Source organism: Taudactylus pleione, unplaced genomic scaffold (genome assembly GCF_031769625.1).
Source record: "Taudactylus pleione unplaced genomic scaffold, aTauple2 ptg000206l, whole genome shotgun sequence".
Classification (NCBI taxonomy): Eukaryota; Metazoa; Chordata; class Amphibia; order Anura; family Myobatrachidae; genus Taudactylus; species Taudactylus pleione.
The window spans coordinates 12,447,129-12,468,003 of NW_028284608.1; the positions used below are offsets into that span (position 1 = coordinate 12,447,129).

General features: G+C 44.1%; 1 protein-coding gene and 1 long non-coding RNA gene across 3 annotated transcripts in view; one reads left to right on the forward strand and one right to left on the reverse strand.

Moving 5' to 3' along the window:
- SNAP25 (synaptosome associated protein 25) overlaps positions 1 to 20,875 on the reverse strand; it is a 130,879-nt gene that overhangs the window by 71,970 nt on the left and 38,034 nt on the right. For both annotated transcript variants that reach the window (XM_088478054.1, XM_088478053.1), the window contains exons 2-3: positions 7,392 to 7,520; positions 161 to 202 (exon numbers count right to left, since the gene is read on the reverse strand). In XM_088478054.1, coding sequence (XP_088334180.1) covers positions 161 to 202; positions 7,392 to 7,463 — 114 coding nt within the window. In that variant the 5' untranslated portion in view covers positions 7,464 to 7,520. The remainder of the gene's footprint in view (positions 1 to 160; positions 203 to 7,391; positions 7,521 to 20,875) is intronic.
- LOC148517923 (uncharacterized) overlaps positions 1 to 20,875 on the forward strand; it is a 49,695-nt gene that overhangs the window by 15,422 nt on the left and 13,398 nt on the right. The gene's annotated exons all lie outside the window — the stretch shown is intronic.

A 20,875-nucleotide genomic window follows, 5' to 3' on the forward strand; every position in this document is an offset into this window, starting at 1 on the left:
TATGAAATATTCTATTTCAGTCTCCTTTCTTATATATTCTATAGTCAGTATGTACTCTGAGCAATAAATATTGCCTCCCTCATACCATATTATATGATGGGCATATAAAAATAACTAATAATAATACAGTAATATAAGATGCAAAATAAATAATTCTTACCCCTTCAACATACTGCAGCATTCGGCGGGTGCTCTCCAGTGACTGAAAGAAAAACAGATCGATATTTTATTAGTGAGAAAAGCAAATATTCACAATAAGGCAGTCCTGGTTCTGATGGTATTTTTTGTAGTAAAGTCACTGCACTGTTTATATACATTTTTTGTGGTCACACTTTTTATGGCACACCAGTGTCTCTTTAAGCCAGTACCTAAACCAGGGATGGGGAACCTCAGGCCCGTGGAATCATTTGGTCTGGCCCTCTGAGCTTTTTTCTGCTAGCCTCATCTGGCTAGCAAGGTGCCTAGAATGGCACCCTGCAGCCAGAATCTATGTAGCAGTGCCGTCTGGAACGTCCTTAGGATGCTTCAGACGGTCACACCGCTGCCCTTACAGCTCCATGGAGCATCCTCAAGATGCTCCGGGCATTGCTGTAGTCACCGGCAATTGTGGCCCTGCCCCCATGTGACGTGACTTGGAGGGGTGTGGCTTGCACCAAGCCCGTGTATAATGCTATATATATGTATATATATATATATATATATATATATATATATATAAAATCAAAATGGCCCTCGGCAGAAAAAAAGTTCCCTACCCCTGACCTAAACCCATTGAAGAAGCATAATTTGTTTTTAAAATAAGTGTGATAGCTGGAGCAAAATTCAGCAGAGCAAAAGGGGAGACCATGACGTGGTTGGTCATTTTAACAAATTATTGCAATATTTTGGAACTAGTGGGAATGAATTAACAGTCTGGAATAGGCGAGTGTCGAGTTTGTATGCGGTAAACTGAGTGCTGCCTCTGTTTACCTCTTTGCATGCTCTAATACAGGAGGGCACCTGGGAAGTTTATCCATCATATTTTTAAGTGTGAGTACCGGACCTGGAGATTATATATATATATATATATATATATATATATATTTGTGTGTGTGCTTGGAATATATATGTATAACATCCAGGATTTATTACTAAGGAATCTACAGATGAGACCCTGTTAATTAAAAAAACCTGACTCACTACAGGGATGAGGTAACTAACCTGTGCATTTGAAGTTGTTATGGGACTACAAGTCCCAGCATACCTTAGTTATCTCGTATTGGCAAGGCATGCTGGGTAACCTCACCGCCCATTTTTTGTCTATACTGTAGTGTTGCAAGCAAATAATCCATAATACATACTTACCTACTTTTGAAAAAGCATTTCAGGGAGATTGTGAAAGCAGCACCTATTAGTGCGGCAGTAAAGTGGGCGTGTCCTGCTACATCTGAGAGGCGTGTCATAAACTGACTTACATCCAGAAGTAAACTAGCCCAAAAGCTGTTAATGAGATCTATTTGTAGATGAAAACACACTGATACTTTCCAGAAAATGCATTTAACCATAGGGATCATTGAGCCTTATAACCAATGCAGGGAAATGATACTAATAATCCCATTTGATGTATATATCTTTTTTTTTTTTTTAATATGACATCTTCATAATGGGAGTAAGGTGCAATCAGGAAGATTGCAAGGGGTAAATTTACTAAGAGTCGAGTTTGTGTGAGTTTTGGTGAGTTTGCATTCTCAATTGAGTTTTGGCATTTTTTTCATCTTGCAAATTTACTAAAGACAAACTCGAGTGAGTTTGGAAGTGAGTTCTCTTTTTTCACTCCTAAAACTCATGTGAGTTTGCAAACTCGAAAAAACTCACCATCGGCCAAAATAGGAAGTACTTTAGATGAAAAAGAAGCAACTCGCAAATTTACTAAGAATCGAGTTTCCAATCTCGTGTGAGATTGTAGCAAACTCACTGTGAAATAGAAGTTTCAAATAGACCACTTCCTGAGCTGCGAGTTTGGCAGAAACATACACAGATCAGTGTGGTTTGTGTATGTTTCTGCCTGTATACCTAATATAAAGTGTTTTTAGTAAAAAAAAAAAATGCCATAGGGTTCCCCCCCCAAAAGCATAACCGGCCCCAGACTTGCCAGCCAGTCCTGGTTCCTAAAATTATGGGGAACAAAATGAATAGGGTTCCACCATAATTTAAGAACCAGCACCAGGCAGCAGGGCCAGACCTGGTTTTAAATATATAGAGGAAAAAAATGGCGTGAAGTTACCCCTATATTTAAAACCAGCTCCAGACCCTTTCTAGCGGGGAGCTGATCCTACAGCCAGGGGAGCCCTTTCACCGGGCCCCCCAGCCGCATCATCAGCCCTGACCGCTAGTCAGCCCAGGCAGGGATCCCTGGGGAGTTGGGGACCGCTCCAATAAAGGGGTCCCCCTCTCCAGGTCATCCCTGTCCTAAGCTGATAGCCCGGGGCTATCCCCAGCACCCTAGGGCGGTGGGTGCCAGGTTGATAGTGTTAGTGTGTAGTGTTAAATCAATCGTTAATTATTGTCTTTAGTTGTGGAACTACACATACCAGCAAGTCTCCCCCGCATGCTGGTATTTGGAGAACGGGCCCGCTTGCACTTGTATGTTATAATAAAATTATACTTTCACGGTGTATGTTGTGTTCATTTATGTAATGCTTTGGTTGTGGAACTACAAGTGCCAGCGGGCCTGTAATGCCCCGCATGCTGGTATTTGTGGTTCCACAACTAAAGACAATATTTAACCATTGAGTTTACACTACACACTAACACTATCAACCCGGCACCCACCGCCCTAGGGTGCCGGGGATAGCCCCTGGCTATAAGCCTAGGACAGGGGTGCCCTGAGAGGAGGACTCCTTTATTGGAGGGGTCCCCAACTCCCCAGGGATCCCTGGCCTGGGCTGACTAGCGGTCAGGGCTGATGCTGCGGCGAAAGGGCTCCCCTGGCTGTGGCATCAGCCCCCCGCTAGAAAGGGTCCAGTGCTGGTTTTAATTATAGGGGTACCCCTACGCAAATTTCTACCCCCTATAATTAAAACCAGGACTGGCCCGGCAGCCTGGTGCTGGTACCTTATTTATGGTGGAACCCTACTCATTTTGATCCCCGTAATTGTAGGTACCAGGGCAGGCTGGCAAGTCCGAGGCAGGTTAAGCTTTAGGGGGGAGGGCCCTATATTTTGAAATATAATTTAACCCGTTTTTTACAGGTCTTAGCACACAAGCAGCTTACACATATCTCACTGATATGTGCAGGCTGCTTGCTCGGGTGAGTTTGGAAGAGAGAAAACACTGCAATTTCGAGTGAGTAATCTCATCTAAACTCTCCTTAAACTCTCCTCTAAACTCGCAATTTGGAGGGAAAAACTCAATCTGCTTCACCATCGAAAAACTCACTTTCAGCTAAACTCACTTCTTAGTAAATTGCGAGTTGTTAAAGGGAAAACTCACCCGAGTTTTGGTGAAGCAAAGTGAGTTTAAAAACTAAAAAGCTCGACCCAACTCGATTCTTAGTAAATTTACCCTCTAGACTCTAGAGGGAGTCAGGGATATTGCTACTATATCAGGGAGTCTCCCTGACAATGAGGGAGAGTTGGCAAGTATGAAATAAACTAAATAAAAGAAACTACCCAATCAATAAAAGGGTGATGGTGAAATTTGTGCTCAGTCAGTGTTCTCATGTGCGATTTTCCGCATAGTAAACTCATCATATGTAATATATGGTTTCCGTCCGTGTGTATAAGTTGTATGTACTATCTATCCCTGTCTACTGACATCAATCAGGAAGAGACAGGTGGCTATAAAGAGGAAACCTGAGGCAGCTGGGAACATTTGGGGAGCAAAACAGTGAGGGGACTTACTTCTAAAAATGCTTGATGCAAAGGTGAAAATATTTGGGATTTGCCCTTTTCTTAAATGTAATTAGGTTTAAAAATGACAAAAAAAAGTATTTTATAGCACAAATACAAATATATGTGGTAGTCAAGTGTTCATTCTAGAACCCTGGGCCTGTCACAACCAGTGCAGTTCCTCTTTCCTGCCTGGGGTGTCACTCTCAGCTCTGGAGCACACTCAGCTGATGCAACAACCTGCTGAGATACAGACAGTGGAGGCTCCAGGGGTGGGCTGCAGTGCAGTCCAAAACTCAAAAAGGGGAGCCACACCAACTGCCATTTCAAACGCTGCCAAACTTAGATGGCTGGCACTCACTGGCAGTTGGTGTGGCTGCCCTATTTGAATTTTGGACTGTGCTACAGCCCCACCCCTGGAGCCGACACTGGATACAGACCAGAGTGTGCTAGAAGCACCAGAGCAGTGAGCAACACCCCAGGCAGGAACAAGGAACTGCACGGGTTGTGACAGGTGCAGGGTGCTAGAATGAACACTAGGTAGGGGTAAATTTACTAAGTTTGTAGAAGTGGAGATGTTGCCCACAGCAACCAATCAGATTCTAGCTATTATCTTCTAGAAGGTGCTAGTTAAAAGTTAAGTAGAATCTGAATTTTAAAAACTCTCACTATAGTAAATTTATCCCTAGTAGTCTGAATAAGGGATCAGCAGGGCACCATTTTATTTGCTACCTCAGAACAGCGAAACCCGCCCCTGCTCACTAGTAAACACATGCTACATCTAGGACTTCCACCTGATTGGTAAAAATGTGCTATCAATACATTAGAGTTAGAGAGATTGCCATGTTCCAGAGTAGATGGCAGCCATATCTACATCATTCTCAATTGGTTGTACATACACTATATAGACAAAAGTATTTGGATGCCTGACCATTACACCAACAGAGAGTGTAATGACATTGTATTCAAATACATATATTTTGATACGGAATTGATCCCCTTTTGCAACTATAACAGCTTCCACTTTTCTTGGAAGGATTTCCACAAGATTTTTGGAGTGTTTCTGTGGGAATTTGTGCCCATTCATTCTGTAGAGCATTTATGAGGTCAGGCACTGATGTTGGACGAGAAGGCCTGGCTCACAATCTCGGTTCTAGTTCATCCCAAAGGTGCTCCATAGGGTTGAGGTCAGGGCTCTGTGCGGGCCAGTCAAGTTCTTCCACACCAAACTCATTAAACCACGTCTTTCCTGGGACACAGTCATTTTGAAATAGAAAAGGGCCTTCCCCAAACTGTTGCCACAAAGTTGGAAGCATAGCATTGTCCAAAATGTCTTGGTATGCAGAAGCATTAAGATCGCCCTTCACTGGAGATAAGGGGCCTAGCCCAAACGCTGAAAAACAGCCCCATACCAGTATCCCTCCTCCACCAAACTTCACAGTTGGCACAATGCAGTCAGGCAGGTAACGTTGTCTCAGCATCCGCCAAACCCAGACTCACCTATCTGACTGCCAAACAGAGAAGCGTGACTTGTCACTCCACAGAACACGTATCAACTGCTCCAGATTCCAGTGTCGGTGTGCCTTACACTACTCCATCCAATGCATGGCATTGGACTTGGTGATGTGAGGCTTGCATGCAGCTGCTCGGCCATGGAAACCCATTCCATTAAGCTCCCGCCGCACGGTTTTAATGCCAGTTAGGAACTCTTCAGCTATGGAATCAGTAGAGCATTGGCGACCTTTACGCACCATCTTCTGCACTGACCACCATTTTCTTACAGATAACTTTTTGATCTTTTTTGGGATAGATCTCTAGGTGTTAGTTTAAAGGCAGCTTTTGTTCATCCCTGTGAAGCGCCTATTCTTTTTTCCTTAAAATTTCCAGGTTTTTTTACGCACCATGCGACTTAGAAGTTGTTAACCCCACTCTGTGTTGTTACGTGGTCTTCCGCTTCGAGGCTGAGTTGATGTTGTTCCTAAACGCTTCCATTTTCAATAATATCACTTACAGTTGACCGTGGAATATCCAACACGGATGAAATTTCACAAACCGTCTCATTGCAAAGGTGGCTTCCTATGTCAGTATCACACTTGAAGTCACTGAGCTCATTTTGTATCACAAATGTTTGCAAATGGAGACTGCATGGCAAGGTGCTTGATTTTATACACCTGTGGCAACAGGTCTGATTGAAACACTTCAATTCAATAATTAACAGTTGTGGCCAAATACTTTTGTCCATAGAGTGTACCTGTTTTTTATAGGTTTAAAGATGTCACGTCTTTTCTCACTCGGGGCTCTACTTAAGCATGAGCCGTAAACTCTTTAGCACTGGCTCCGTTCTGTATTTAGCAAACAGCGGTTAGCTTAGCTTGCTGTTTGTCACAGTAATGCTCATGCCATCTATAGATGTACGGTCCCCACTGCTGGCAATGGGGGCCCAACAGCTACCTCTACGGTTTCAGCAAAGTCTTACAGGCTTTGCTGAGCTCCCGTCGGGTTGAAGAGCAATGCGCATACACAGACGTCCTTCAGGCGTCCTTCAGCCATTAACCAGCAATCCGTAGACTGCAGTGGTGGGCTGCCAGCAAAGCAGGAGAAGATACAGAGCCATTTCACGCACGTTTCATCTAAATCCATGTTGTAGGATTATTATGTGTCATACATGTGTGAATGAGTTGTATGTTTAAAGCTACAGTAGATGATCAGTTTTAAACGTGAAATGGTAAATGTCTAAGGGGGAGATTTAATAAAGCTTTCAGAATAACCTCTAAAGGTGCATACACACACAACGATTTTTTGAACGAATATCGATAACGAAATCGTTTATCGTTCAATCGTTGAAAAAATCGCTCACTTTCTGAGTTAAAACGATGAACAATTATCGTTCATGCGAGTTCACGTTTGTAGTTCAGTCAGACTGACCAACTCAACGATTTTCAGTAAGGGAATATGCAAAAATCATTTGTACTTCCAAAAAAATCGTTCATTACATTTAGTAAATGAACGATTTTCGTTCATTTTTCCTTGAAAAAATTACCGAAAATCGTTTACTAAAATTGTTCTTTTACTAAATCGTTGTGTGTGTATGCAGCTTAAGTGACCTTTAAGTATGAAAGAATTGAGATATTTTCTGATTTATGCCGGGTACACAATTAGCCGACGGATCAGCCATCCAGCCAACCGTCAGACCGATTGGCATATACACCCTTACCGACCGACTGATATGTCTGGCCACAGGATCCGGTACTGACTTCAGTGTCGACGGTTCCTGCTGTCGGCATATGGGTCCAACTGTCAGTCATGCTGCGAGGCAGACACCGACGTCGTTTACAGATACTGTATTTCGGGTGTACACACTGGTCTACGGTCGAAACGATGTACAGTTCATCGGCTGTATGAACAATATAGCAACCATTGTGTACCCAGCATTAGATTGCATTACCTTGTCTGCATAGTAACTCCATCCTAAACAATTAGTGGAATACATATAATCCAGCAAACACCCTGTATTGCGCTCACCTCATCAGCCAGCTGGTCGGCACGTCGCTGCATCTCCTCCAGCTCATTGCGCATATCAGCATCGTCTGCCATTGTGATGTGATGTGTGCTTTGGGATTGGGGTACTCGCGGTGTGAAACAACCTCAAACCTGTAATATGAGAAACATGAGAAATTACAATTTTATAAGTAGACGGTTTATTAACAGCATCGCAGAGTCCTTCATTTCATCAGCGAAGCGATGGATAATTTAAGAGACCAGACCTTGGAGACTGTTTGTTAGTGAAGTTTATACTGTAAATAAATGGAATATTGGATCCTTAAAAGTCATTTAAAAGAAAAAAAAAAAAAGTTTGAAAACATAAGATTGTTTTTGTCTCCAATAACAAAGCACAGACTATTATCTGCCCCCCCACAAAGAAGAGTGAATATATATATATATATATATATATATATATATGAAATACATATATACAGGGCTGTTGAGACATCCGCCCAAGTACTAAGGGGGCATGGCTAAATATGGAAGGAGTGGTCCCCTCCAAAACAAAATATTCAATGGTCAATATAACCAAGCTGCATTGGGGACACTTCTCTATCAGCGGTTGGCTGAGGCCCTTACTGGGACCTTGCAAAAGGCACTGGGCTCAGGTAATTAGAAATCGCTCCCCCAACTGATGCTAGTTACAGTAATTTAGAAATGGCAACAGTATCTTAAATCGGGTTGTATAAAAATAATGTATCATGCAACCAACTGTAGTATAGACATAGACAGATTGAAACAATAAAAGAAAAGTTAATAAATCTACTGTATGTACTACATTAAAAAAAATTAAAGTGCAATATAACACACTTGCAAACAGTTACATAGACTTAAAAACAATTCAAACAGACCAGTTAGTTATGTAATTTATATCCAGTAGTTTGTGCTGGGAGAGTAGAGTCTGTGTAAACAAACGGGTTACACTGAGCAGTCTGTGTTAAATGACACTATCCAGGTGACTAGGACATGGCAAAAGGCATGGAGAGGAGAGTTCACCTCAAATATGGGGAATGGGATTGAAATGCCCGACAGGATGAAAATCCCAGCAGGTAAGTATGCTAAACTACCCTGTCGCCCCCCCCCTAACCCTCCCTTAGTGGTGCTTAACCATAACCCCCCCCCTAGTGCCTAACCCTAACCCCCCTTAATGCTCCCTAAACCTAACCCTTCCGTGGGGGATGCATAACCCTAACCTCTCCCTGGGGTGCCCAACCCTCCCCCCTGTGGGTGCCTAACCCTAAGCCCCCCCCCAAAACCCCAAAACCTAACATTAGCCCCGCTAACTGCCCTAAACCTAACCACCCCTCCCCTGCGCGGCTAACAGAATGTGCGCCTCGGACTTACCTCGTTCGGGCACGGGTTGTCCTGGATTACGGTAGACTTCGGTATTTCGACGCCTATCATAAATCCCTAGCCGGCATTCTGCTGTCGGTATTGTGACGGCGGCCGCACATAACTACATCCCATATATGGTACTCCTGTCTCCATATGTGAGCATCCCAGGCGGTTAAGTAAGCAGACCGTTGATCCGGCCTGTGCCAGTGATGGTAATAGCCCTCACCGATTTACCGGCCCCGCCTCAGGCAGTTAATCTGCGTAGCCACAGCAGGTAGAGGATAGGTGCAGGAATCAGTGTCCGCCTGTACAGAATGGTTTTGCAGGTGCTCACCCACTAATCCAGGGTCACACTGTGAACGGGATGATAATCAAGGAGCAATAAAGGGGAGTACTATTCTAACACGTTTCCTCACACCCTCGTTTGGGGTCTATATATTAAGCCTGTAAAGTGACGGTTAGGAGCTGATTGGATGGTACTTTATCTCCCTCCAAGGCTTAGTACTCCAACTTCCCTCTAAACACTGGGTACCTATCCCAGGACCCCTGCTGTTTTGAGACACACACACACACGCACACAAACACACACACACACACACACACACACACACACACACACACACACACACACACACACTGTGTATCAGCTGAATGTGGGGGAGATGTATCAAACCAACCAACCAGCTTCTATCATTTATCTAGCACAGTCTAAAATGGCAGAAGCTGATTGGTTGCTATGGGAAACTTCTCTACCTTATCTCTCTCTAAAGGTTTATATATCCCCCATTAGGATACAGTAAATATCCCGACACATGGTATGCCGGCACTTAGAATCCTGGCTCCGGCATCCCAAAGCTAAGTAGCGGGGTTATGGGGAGGGGTAGGCCTAAGGGACGGCTAGGCACTAGAGGGGGAGAGTTAGGTTTAGGGTGCGGGGAGGGGGAGGTTAGGTTTAGGCACTAGGGGGGGGGGAGGATTTGGGGTAGGGAGAGGGCCGGCATCCCGTACCCAATCCCTCCCATTGTATCCTCTAGGTATGCAGAATGTTGATGCTGGACAGGACTTAGGCCCTATATCAGAGCATGACTGGACACTGTCATAACTATACAGGAATCATGAAATCTGTGAGGATCTATTAGCAGGGGACAGTGGCAGTTTCCAGTAAGAAAAACAAAAGTGCCATGGCTGAGGTAATGCAAATCTATTATATACCTTCCAACTGTCACGGTTTTACAGCTCCTCCTCCTGTGGGTGTGGCCATGCCTCCATTGTAACGTGGCCCGATGCCTGATACTCTGATGTTGAGCTGTATGCTATTCTCTAGATGAAATTAGTAATGTGTTGTATAGAATGTAATATGCAGTAACTATAATCATCTTAATTATTGTTTTGATGCTGTATTTTGTTAGTTCAATTCTGGTTAGAATTAACAACATTTTACTTTGTCTAGTGTTTTTTCATTGCTTCTTTCTATAAATATTTACATTGCTTTTTTTGCCCCTTCAAAATACACTTAAAAACTTAGCTGTATTTTTACTGAATTTTATTAGGGATTTTTTTTGTTATCTCTCTGAGAGAGTATTTTACACCCCAACTCCCACAAAAAAAAAAAATCGCTTGATATGCATGATTTGATACCAAAGAGAAGTATCATCTGTATTTTTTTTTTTTCATTTAATGAGCTATATTTCAAACAAAAAATGAATGTACCGTACAGTTATTGTAAGAATACAGTACATTTCTATATTATGCTGTGCAAAATGGGCAGGGTTAGTGGCCTACAATAGTTTTTGTTATAGGGTTTGATTCCAGTAGTTGCTATAGGCATACATGCCGACTTTCCGGGAGGGGGCTGCCAGGTCGGTGCAGCAGGTAGGGTGGGGGTGGCTAAAGTGGGCAGAGTCTGCACCATTGCGTCACTGCTGCACCGGGGGGTCGCGAGGGGCTGGCGGACGATGGGGGTGACTTGCCTGCTCTTGCGGGGTGTCGGGAGTAGCACACGATTTTCGGGAGGCTCCCGACAGTCCCGGGAGTGTAGGCAAGTATGGATATAGGGGCAGATTTCGTGTTGTACAGTATGCCAATGTTTTCGCAGATGAACGGGTATCGGGTATCTCCACATGCATCTAAGTCACACTGCGCATCCGTCAATGTCCATTACTGCCTAGAAGAGTGATTGATAGTTAAGGGCCCTTTGGGGGAGGTTCCGGGATGTGCTGCCAGGAACGCAGGCATGTCACAACCATAGAGTTACCGGGGACTTCTAACATTGAAAGATCCACGACAGATGATGAGACTTTGTACGCAGATGCTTGGATCCACTTAAAATACACAGAAAAAGCCAGATCCAGATAAATGTAATAAATTTAAATAGCCGGATCCACATAAAATACATTGAAAAAGCCAGACCCACATACGATACCAGCGAAGGCTAGCTGGACTTGGGGGGGGGGGGGGGGCACAGGGCAGAGAAGGCTGGCAGGACTAGGAGGGAGACAGGGAAGGCTCCAGGACTGGGGAGGCAGGACAGGGAAGGCTGCCAGGACTAGGAGGGAGACAGGGAAGGCTGGCTGGACTAAGAGGGGAAGCACAGGGCAGGGAAGAATGGCTGGGCTGGGGGGGGAGCTCAGGGCTACAGTAGGTCAGGGATTATGTAGTTAGTAGTGTACCTGTATTATAATTTTTTCAGCTGGCTGCGCTGGTGTAGCCAGCCATCCAGAATCAGCGCTGCAGCAATTTCAAATACTGAGAGCGCAGAGTCCTCTGGAAGCGGTGCTGCTCCTGCGGCAGCATTTCAAATATGGCACCGGCCGTGAGCCAATCAGGAGCAGCCACTGCGGCCACTTCTGATTTTTCTGCCGTTCCGCCAGCTCAGGCTGACTCGCGGCCGACACCATAAATGACATGCCGCCGGGGTTGTATATTCTACGCTGCACCCGAGCCCCCCTCCCTTTCCGCTCTCCCCGCTGATGGCGGCCCTGAGCATATTTATCTCTGATCAGACCCTTAGGTCCTGACATTTTTAATTATTTTTTTTGAATAGGATTCATGATAAGAGATAAAGAAATAGGTTCTCAGTTTAGTGAAACTGTATTCTGTTATTCAGGGGATGAAAGAGAGGTAATCCTCATTTGCACAGTAAATTGTGTCTAAGGGGTCTAATTATTAAAGCTTAAAGCCTTGTGGATACGGCTGTTTCTGCATGATTTAATGAAGGCAGTTTAAATAGGGATGTAGTCAGCATCCGGACAGTCAGAAGACCGACAGATTGCGGAGGTTAAGTATTTGGGTCAGGGGAAGACTTAGGGTTAGGGTTAGGCTGTGGGACAGGAGGGTTAGGGTTAGGCTGTAGGACGGGAGGGTTAGGCTGTGGGACGGGAGGGTTAGGGTTAGGCTGTGGGACGGGAGGGTTAGGCTGTGGGACGGGAGGGTTAGGGTTAGGCTGTGGGATGGGAGGGTTAGGGTTAGGCTGTGGGATGGGAGGGTTAGGGTGAGGGTTTGGGTATGGTTTTTGACACTTCCAAAAATCTGTCAGGAATCTGACTGTCGGGAACCCGTACCCAACCCTTTAAATAGACCCTAACCTAAGGGGAGTATTTATCAAACCTTCTAAAATGGACAAGTGTAGGTTTTGTCCATAACAACCAACCAGATACTAGCTGTCATTTTATAGACTGTACTAGGTAAATAAATGATAGCTATAATCTGATTGGTTAAAAAGGGAAACACCTCAGTATGTCCTCTTTATAAGGTTTGATAAATCTGTCCCTATAAAAGGTGACATCACAGATATCTGCTGTGTTAGACAAACTATTGCTGAAGGCTGCAGTCACCGTTCTTCGCAAAGAAGACTGAAGACTAGGCTAATTTACCAATATCCCAAAACCTTGGCGCCGATAATTATCATCATTTTCTTATGACGTTAGTTGGCGTAACCTATGTATGGTGTTACCCAGAGAGGAATCTTTACTGTCACAGGGGTAAAGTCATCACCAGGAAAGCCTCCTACTAGCCTCGCTGTACGGAAATGACTTCGCTAGTAAATTGCGCTATAAAAGGGATAAGTAATTGCTTCGAATAGCAGCAAAAACAAATGATAAATACAGTAACAGGGCGAGGGGTACTAAATTAGGCTCCTTAGCCTGTTGGTAGATCCAATGTACTCAGCTGTTGATTACTGGAAATCTGCATATTGTTTAAATTGACATGAAATGTGTTGTTCCAGCCTCAATGATCAACTCATTAAATTTTAATTTTAATGTCTAATACTCAAAATGCAGTTTAGAAATACAGGTGCCTACTATAAGCTGACTAAATGAAAGGCGGGTACAAGCATGGCATATCAGAACAAATGTGGAATATTCTGTAAATATTTGAACAGGAAAACATACAGGGTGCAGCGTGTGCCTGACAGCTGTGCAAAAGACAAATATGGGAAACAATGTATGTATATCTAACATGAGATCCTGAGGCTAAGGAGCCTGGCAAAGCCGTGATACGTTTATGTTGGACTGACCTGCTCTATAAATAATGCAGTTCTCCATGTGCTGCTAAAATAAGGCTCAACACATTTAAATATTTGCATGTCTCCTTTGTTATGTAAATGACAAGACAGATCCATACTTGTGCGGACATTATCCAGGGGAGCTACTCATCTGCAGAGTATCAATAACAATGGCCGTAACTACTATAGGTGCAAGTGGTGCAGCTACTATGGGGCCCAGAGCTTAGGGGGGCCCATCTTCCTTATCAAAGTTACATGTGTTATACACACTTTTCACCACTGGGTGGTACATAGGGGCCCTAACAAACTTTTGCTATGGGGCCTCATAAAACACCTAGTTACGCTTCTGTCAGACACCCTCAAACGCTGCCAAAAAGGGTTAAATATGGACCCTTAATTTCTCAGTAATTATCAATCAATCATTAAGACTGAACTGACTCCAGCTAATTATACCACTCACCGATGTATAATTATTACTGTAACTATAAGCATACCTGCCAACTTTGTGGCTGCTGCTTCCGGGAGGGTGCAGCCAGATCGGCAGGACGGGGAGGGAGGGGGGGGGGCGGGACAAGGGGGAGTTGCCGGGCGGTTGACATCACTTGTGGGCGTGGCGGGGGCAGGGTCACGCGATCGCATCAGTTTGGCCCCGATAAAATAGGCATTGTGAAGCAGGGGGCGGGGCCAAAATAACCGCCCCCCCCCGCTGCGGGGGTTGCAGGGGTTATAGCGGGGGGAATAGAAGGGGTGGGCGGATGCCAGGAGAATTGCCTGCCTTCCTGGGAGGTCGGGAGCGGCACCCGATTTTCGGGAGGCTCCCGACCATATCGGGAGGGTAGGCAAGTATCACTATAAGTTAGGGGTCTTCTCCTCCTATCAGATTTGACTAGTCAGGATGCAAAACCAGAACATCTTATGGCCACCACTGGAACATTGCAAGTAAATGACCAACTGCTAAAGTGACCAGGGGGTACATTTACGAAACGGATGTTTCTACCTGCAAAATTTAAAACAGCAATACTATTAAATGGAAAAATCGGCGCATTTTGCATTTATTATTATTTAAATTTTAAATTCTGCGTTTAAAAGCGCCAACAATTAGCGGCTTTAAATCTAACCTAAGGGGAGGAGGAGGCAGCAGGAATGTTGGTAAATATGCTGTAATATGGAAATGCCAGTTTCAGCCTTCTCCTTGTGCACTAGCGTGCACCGGACACTGCGAGCCCTGAGAGGTCCACGTTCAATGCCCGTGGACAGTGCAAATCCGCCCGTGGATGCAAACACTCCACCATCGATGCACCACCGGATTCGCCATCGACATTTGTATCAGTTCACTGAAACGTCTGCAGCATTCCCATAACACGCCCATGAGACAGGCTTTTATTGCGCACACTTCAGGCCACCTCCCCCAGGAATGCCCATGTGTTTGCTTGACCGGTTCTAAGGCAGCGTCTCTGTACGCAACAGCGGACCCCGCGTACACTCAGGGGAACGCATGCGCCATAGGGGTTTCAGAACTTTTTGCTCTTCCGTACTAGCAACTAATTGCTTACCTGCGCAAACTTCGGCAGTGCATACAGCTCTGAATTTAGTCCCATTGTATGTTATTTTTGCAGTAACAAATATTCCACTCCAAAGTGTTTATGTTTTTATTGTTAGTAACTACAGCTATAAAATGTTTAGTAATAAGGTGATATATCTCATGTGAAATACAAATTGTCAAAGGATGTATATATGTATATATATATATATATATATATATATATATAATGCCACACACATATTAAAGATTCTCCCATTATAAATAGATGGTAGTGCACCTGTACAAACACTATTTTCTTCACCTATCTATAAATACAGAGTGTATTGTGTTAGGCCCTTTCATCAGGGTGGACTCTTCCTCATATTGCAGTGCTTTAACAAACTGAAAAGCAGAAGAGTTAACTGGGGAAGCCTGGGCCTGATTCAGAGCCGGACGCTATTTGCGGACGCTCGTTCAGAAAAAGGGGCTGGCTATTTAAATTGAGCGCTCGTTCTTTGCGGTCTGTTGACGCCTCTATGTCTGAGCGAGCGAACGAAACATGCGCTCGCTATTTTGTAAAGACGCCCCTTGGCCGCTCGCATCATACGTCATCTCCGCTATTTATTAGATTAATCGAGTACATCGAAAGGCGTATGAACTGCTCGTTATTCTTGTGGTAGCATTTTCCTACCGCAATTATGCAAGCAGTTCAGGCTAAAAGACAACCAAGTGACGTGGTCGATGACGCTGCTTTGTTAATTACGCACACCCTTAAAACGCCCGTTTTGACCGTTTGGCACGCCTGCGTTCGGATCTCCACTCCCCGTTTTCAATCACCTTCCCCTGTTACCACCCACAAACGCCTCATCCTGTCACTCAAATTAGCAGGCATTCGCTATTTTGCGAGCACTCGATTTCCGACCGCACTGACTGGTTGGCGCATGCGCATTACAACCCATAGGCATGCGCAGATGTGCGAACATCGCTCGGAGCGAACGAGCGGCCGCTTACGTCCGGCTCTGAATCAGGCCCTCTGTTCTCTATTCTCATAGCAAAAAGGACCTTGTGCTTTTCCATCAGGATATGCAAGACAACCGTGCGATGGTTCCTTAATATTTACACACCTATCACTTGCTGCGTCCAAAATGTTTCTGGAGGAGATCATAACAAGTCCATTGCGGGATGCGTGGTGCTGTGCAATGCGGCGAATCGCGCTGCAAACCCTTGGATTGCCAACTTCAGTAGTGAAATGGACGGGATCCGATAGGCTGGTCTAAAATTTTTAATCTCCACTTTAGTTTAAAATATACTGATACTAGAAGTCACAGAGGAGGATTTATATCTACAAAAATCCACAGGTGACTTCAAATACCCATATTACATACAGTAAGGGGTACGTTACACAGGGTGTTTCACTCGCTATTGGCCCCAGACTTGATGACTGTGGACGCCTCAGTACACAACACCCTTGTCAGAAGCAGGAATACCTACTGACTACCAGTGGTGGCTCCAGAGGCTGCAACGCAGTCTGAACTTCAAATGGGGGAACCACACCAACTGTCACCCTCACTGTCACCCTCACTGTCACCCTCACTGGCAGTTGGTGTGGGTCTATTTGAATTTTGGACATCGCTGCTGACTAGGGTGGTGAACAGCTGGCCTTCACTTCGTGTATGCATGATCAGCTGGCCTGGATGCTAATGGAGAACACTTTCAGCACTTGCTATGACTTCATGTTTCTCATAGACTAAGGTAAGTCTGTGTCACATTTCCCTAAATAACATCAGTTACTTTAAAAGTTATAAGAAAAACTTTGGGGCCAATAGCGAGTGAAACACTCTGTACAAGGATGCAAAGCACCATTTATACAAATTTTATTCACAGGAGTCAACATACCTCCGTCGCTTGTGTGTAATATCATACAAATCTTCCAGAGAGACATGTTATTGCTTATAATATAGCAGATGAAAATTGTACCAAAGCAACGGGGAACTTCAATAAGCTACGAATTAATTGATTGCAAAATAACTATTTGATTGGTAGTACATGATCTTAGTACAAATATTACATATGTAAGATATTATATTCTGCTGTTTACTGTGCATAGGAAGTCCTTTATTTATTTAATAATGCCATCACATTACTTCTGACCTTATTCGAGTTGAAGTGGACTGCGGCAGCAGCAGATTCACAGTTGATTTAGAGAGATAAGCTTTCATCCGTGCTTTATTTTAGCCTGTGTAGTTCAGAGTACTATACAGCATGGCAAAGATTACACAGAATGGAAGCAGAGGATTTATAGGAAGACTAATATAGCAGCACAGGTTATACTGACCAATCAGCTAAATGACTGCTCCATGTGACTTGCTGGGTGATATTATAAGCACCACGCTTTAGTAGTCACATGACCTGATGATAATCTCAGACCCTGTGAAATCCTCCCTGCTTGACAGTCTTTGAAGGAAGGAGCTGCTTGTTCTCAGGGTGCTTAGCGATGATCGTGACTGCGAATTACCTGTGGCAATTAAGTTATTTCTAAATGTAAACTGTAATCATGCCCAGGGTAGATAGGAACCACTAATGCCAGCTACATTGTGATCGCAGTGCTAGGTCCAAGTAGGGAAATTCAGTTATATTACACTTTTCTATTTATCAGACTACTATTGCGTAAATTGGAAAGTGTGGTTAAATACCACACTATCAAGCTTTCAAGTGCGTTGTGTAGGTTTTGTGTATTCCTTGCAAACATGATGTAACTAGAATTTGCATTACAAAATAAAGGCATGCCTACATTTCAGAAGATTCAATTATATCAGAAGGAGAATAAGGGTAAGCTGAAGAGACAGCTGCCTAGGGTGCAGTGAGACTTGAGGTTTGTAAGCTGAAAATTAAGCACACTTCATTTCCATTTTATTGTTGGCAGGGCAAACTCCAATTTACATCTCCTGACAGATCTTTATAAGGTGACACTGCAGCCCGAAACGTCAATCTTCATTATAAGAGTCTATGAGGGAGAGTATCAAGCCTTGGAGAGAGATACAGTAGGGGGACATTTTACTGGCTGCTTTTGAAAAATTTAGACGTAGGAGCTGATTGGTTGGGAGGGCGTATCTATAATGTGTGCAGGGTGAGCAGTGCACACGGGCCACTGGGTCCAAGCGGGCCCACACCACTCACCCTACACCCATTTATTCAATATTTACCTCTGCGGAGTCCCACGCCGGCGGTAGCAGCGCTGTACAAATCACTGGCAGCCATTTTCCCTGTGTTTTGCACATGCGCAGCAGGGATATCACCTGTAAAATAGCTGCTGTGCCATGTCCCCGATAACCTGTGCATGTGCAATAGATTCGGGCACAGCACTAGAGTCTACTAGTGCCCGGACTCTACTGCTGCGCTCAGTGTGCTGCAGGCCGCCGGGTAGAGAGGAGAGGGCCCTGGACAGAGACTTAATACACTCTCTTAATACACCCCTGGTTGGTACTTTATATATCTCCACTTTATCTCTCTCCAAGCTTTGTTATCTTCTTCCCTTTAATGTGGAGAGAGATAAAGTACCAACCAATCAGCTCCTATCATTCTTCAAATACAGCGTGCAAAACGACTCTCTCTCTCTCTCTCTCATCTATAACCTCCACACTCAATATACAAAATGGAAGCAACACACTGATAAAACAATGGCTCTGATGATAGATACATGATCTAATAAACTGAACCAGGCACTCAAACCTGTACATAGAAAATAGTTTGAACGTGCCAAAATTGTTACATGTATTTGTCTCATTCCAATGAATCCAAGGGATTTGTTACTTTTGCCAATCAAAGGGAAATGTAGTATAATCCCTGCTATTTCGCAAAGGACTATTAACTAGGAGCTATTTCAATTATTCTAGATTTTATTTATTATCAGTTTACACTTGTCACACTCCAGACACTTAAAACCTCTTTCTTACCTCTCTGGTGCCTGTCCAGGCTAGCGCTGAGGTCCGCTCGCACTGCACATCACTCCCTGCTGGTGCTGGGGTCTACCTGCACTGCTTCTGTCCTGTTTTTAATTGGACTCCACCCCCTCCTATTATCACAGAGGCAGGGGTATTTAAGGGTGATCTGAGACCATGCAACTAGATGCCTTGAAAAAGACCTTTCTGTTGAAACGCATTGGCAGATAGGACTAAATTTTGTGTTTCATCTACTGGACTGTTTTTTACACCTTTTAAGACCACAGGGTCTCTCGTTTGGCCAATCCGGAGTGGTCTTTTCAGCGGCCTTTGTTAATTTACATCCTATTGTGCCTGGGGTAATTTTAAAGCTGGATGGGATGGTGTCTACTTTTATTGATGTTATTGGAATAAATAGAACACCTTTTTTAAAAATTACACCATGATGGTCTCGCCCTGATTGTTTAAAGATACCTTTACAAGAGGATTATATCTGATGGTTGATGTGAGTACGGTATGCATATTTATATTTAAATTACACTGTGATGGTCTCGCCCTGATTATTTAAATATACCTTTAAAAGAGGATTACATCCGATGGTCGATGTGAGTACGGTATGCATATTTATATATAAAGACACCTTTATAGGAACTTCCCTGCATACTCATTAGTAAGTAGGGTACTTTCTTGATTTATGATACAACCAAGATACAGTGATTGACTTCACGCCTGTTTATGCCTACATTGAAGACTCTAATACAGGAATTACACAGTTTTTTTCATTTTGTCCTCTTTTTTTCCTTTCATATCTCTTTTCCACTGGTACCACGAGGATTTGCAAGTAAGGAACCATCGGGAGTACCTAAAGGAAGGACTGGTATAATACCTGTAACGTATAGCTGCTGTATTCCATTGCCTGAATTATATGTATACTTAGTTTTTTTGGGGGGGTACCCCAAAATTATTAGCGCCTGTATCTGAGAATATCCTTTTTTGCTTTTGTCTGACTTTATTTGGTGTGTGGTGACACCTGGTATTCTTGTTGAATTAGGCGGTTTTCTATTTTGCACTTGTGTGTGAATTAATAATTTCCATAGTTTGTTATATATCCAGTTCCAAGTCTGGTATGCAAGTCTCCAATACCATCTTGCACTCCAGTCTGGTTTTACCACTGAGAATTGTTATTACTGTCTCCATTGGTTCCAGCCGATTCCTCCAATCATTGGTCTCATTCAATTCCTTTAAACATTGGTCTCATTCAATACCTCCAATCATCGGTCCCATCTGTGACCTCCAATCATCGGTCTCATACAATACCTTCAAACATCGGTTCCATCCGATACCTCCAATCATCGGTCTCATTCAATATTTTCGATCATCAATTCCATCTGTCATCTTCAAACATCGGTCCCAAATGATGCATTCATCATCAGTCCCAAACCGATTCAGAAGACCAATTCATCATCATCGGTTTCAAACCACTCCAGGATCTCAACTCATCATCATCGGTCTCAAACTGATTCAGAACTTCGATACATCTAATGGGTCTCCAGTTCATCACTATCGGTCTCAAACCAATCCAGCTCTTCAGTTTAGCATTACCGGTCACTCTGGTCCTACTCAACAATCCAGCATCATCAGTCCCAACCCGATTCTGCTCATCTATACAGTATCATCATCTCTAGTTCTCATTCCTACTCGCTGTTAAATAAAGATTGCATTCCTGTCATCGCCTTTGGGCCCTTCATCCTCCAACGGGGTGGAACTGAGTTCCGTCACCTCTAATGGGATGTGGAACTAGTTCCACCTCCAACAAGTCCCTGCACAGAGGCCCTGATTCAGAGCCGGACGCTCTGACAGAGCGCTCGCTCTGAATCAGGGCCGTCCCTCTGACCACCCACAGCTATAGCGAGCGGCCAAAATGATGGTCGCGATGGTCGACCCGCTTGCGAGCGCTCAGCACTCGCGAGCGGGTCTGAATCAGGCCAGAAGTCCCACAGACAGAGAGCCACTCACTGTTTGCCTAGGGAGGCTCAATTTCTTCAAAGAAACCAGCTTATAGGTAGGGAAGGAATCAAGCTAAAACAATACATGGAGGTTGCAAAAATACATTGGCATCCAAGTGATATAACATTGTAGACTCAGCTGATGGCAGGAGTGCTAT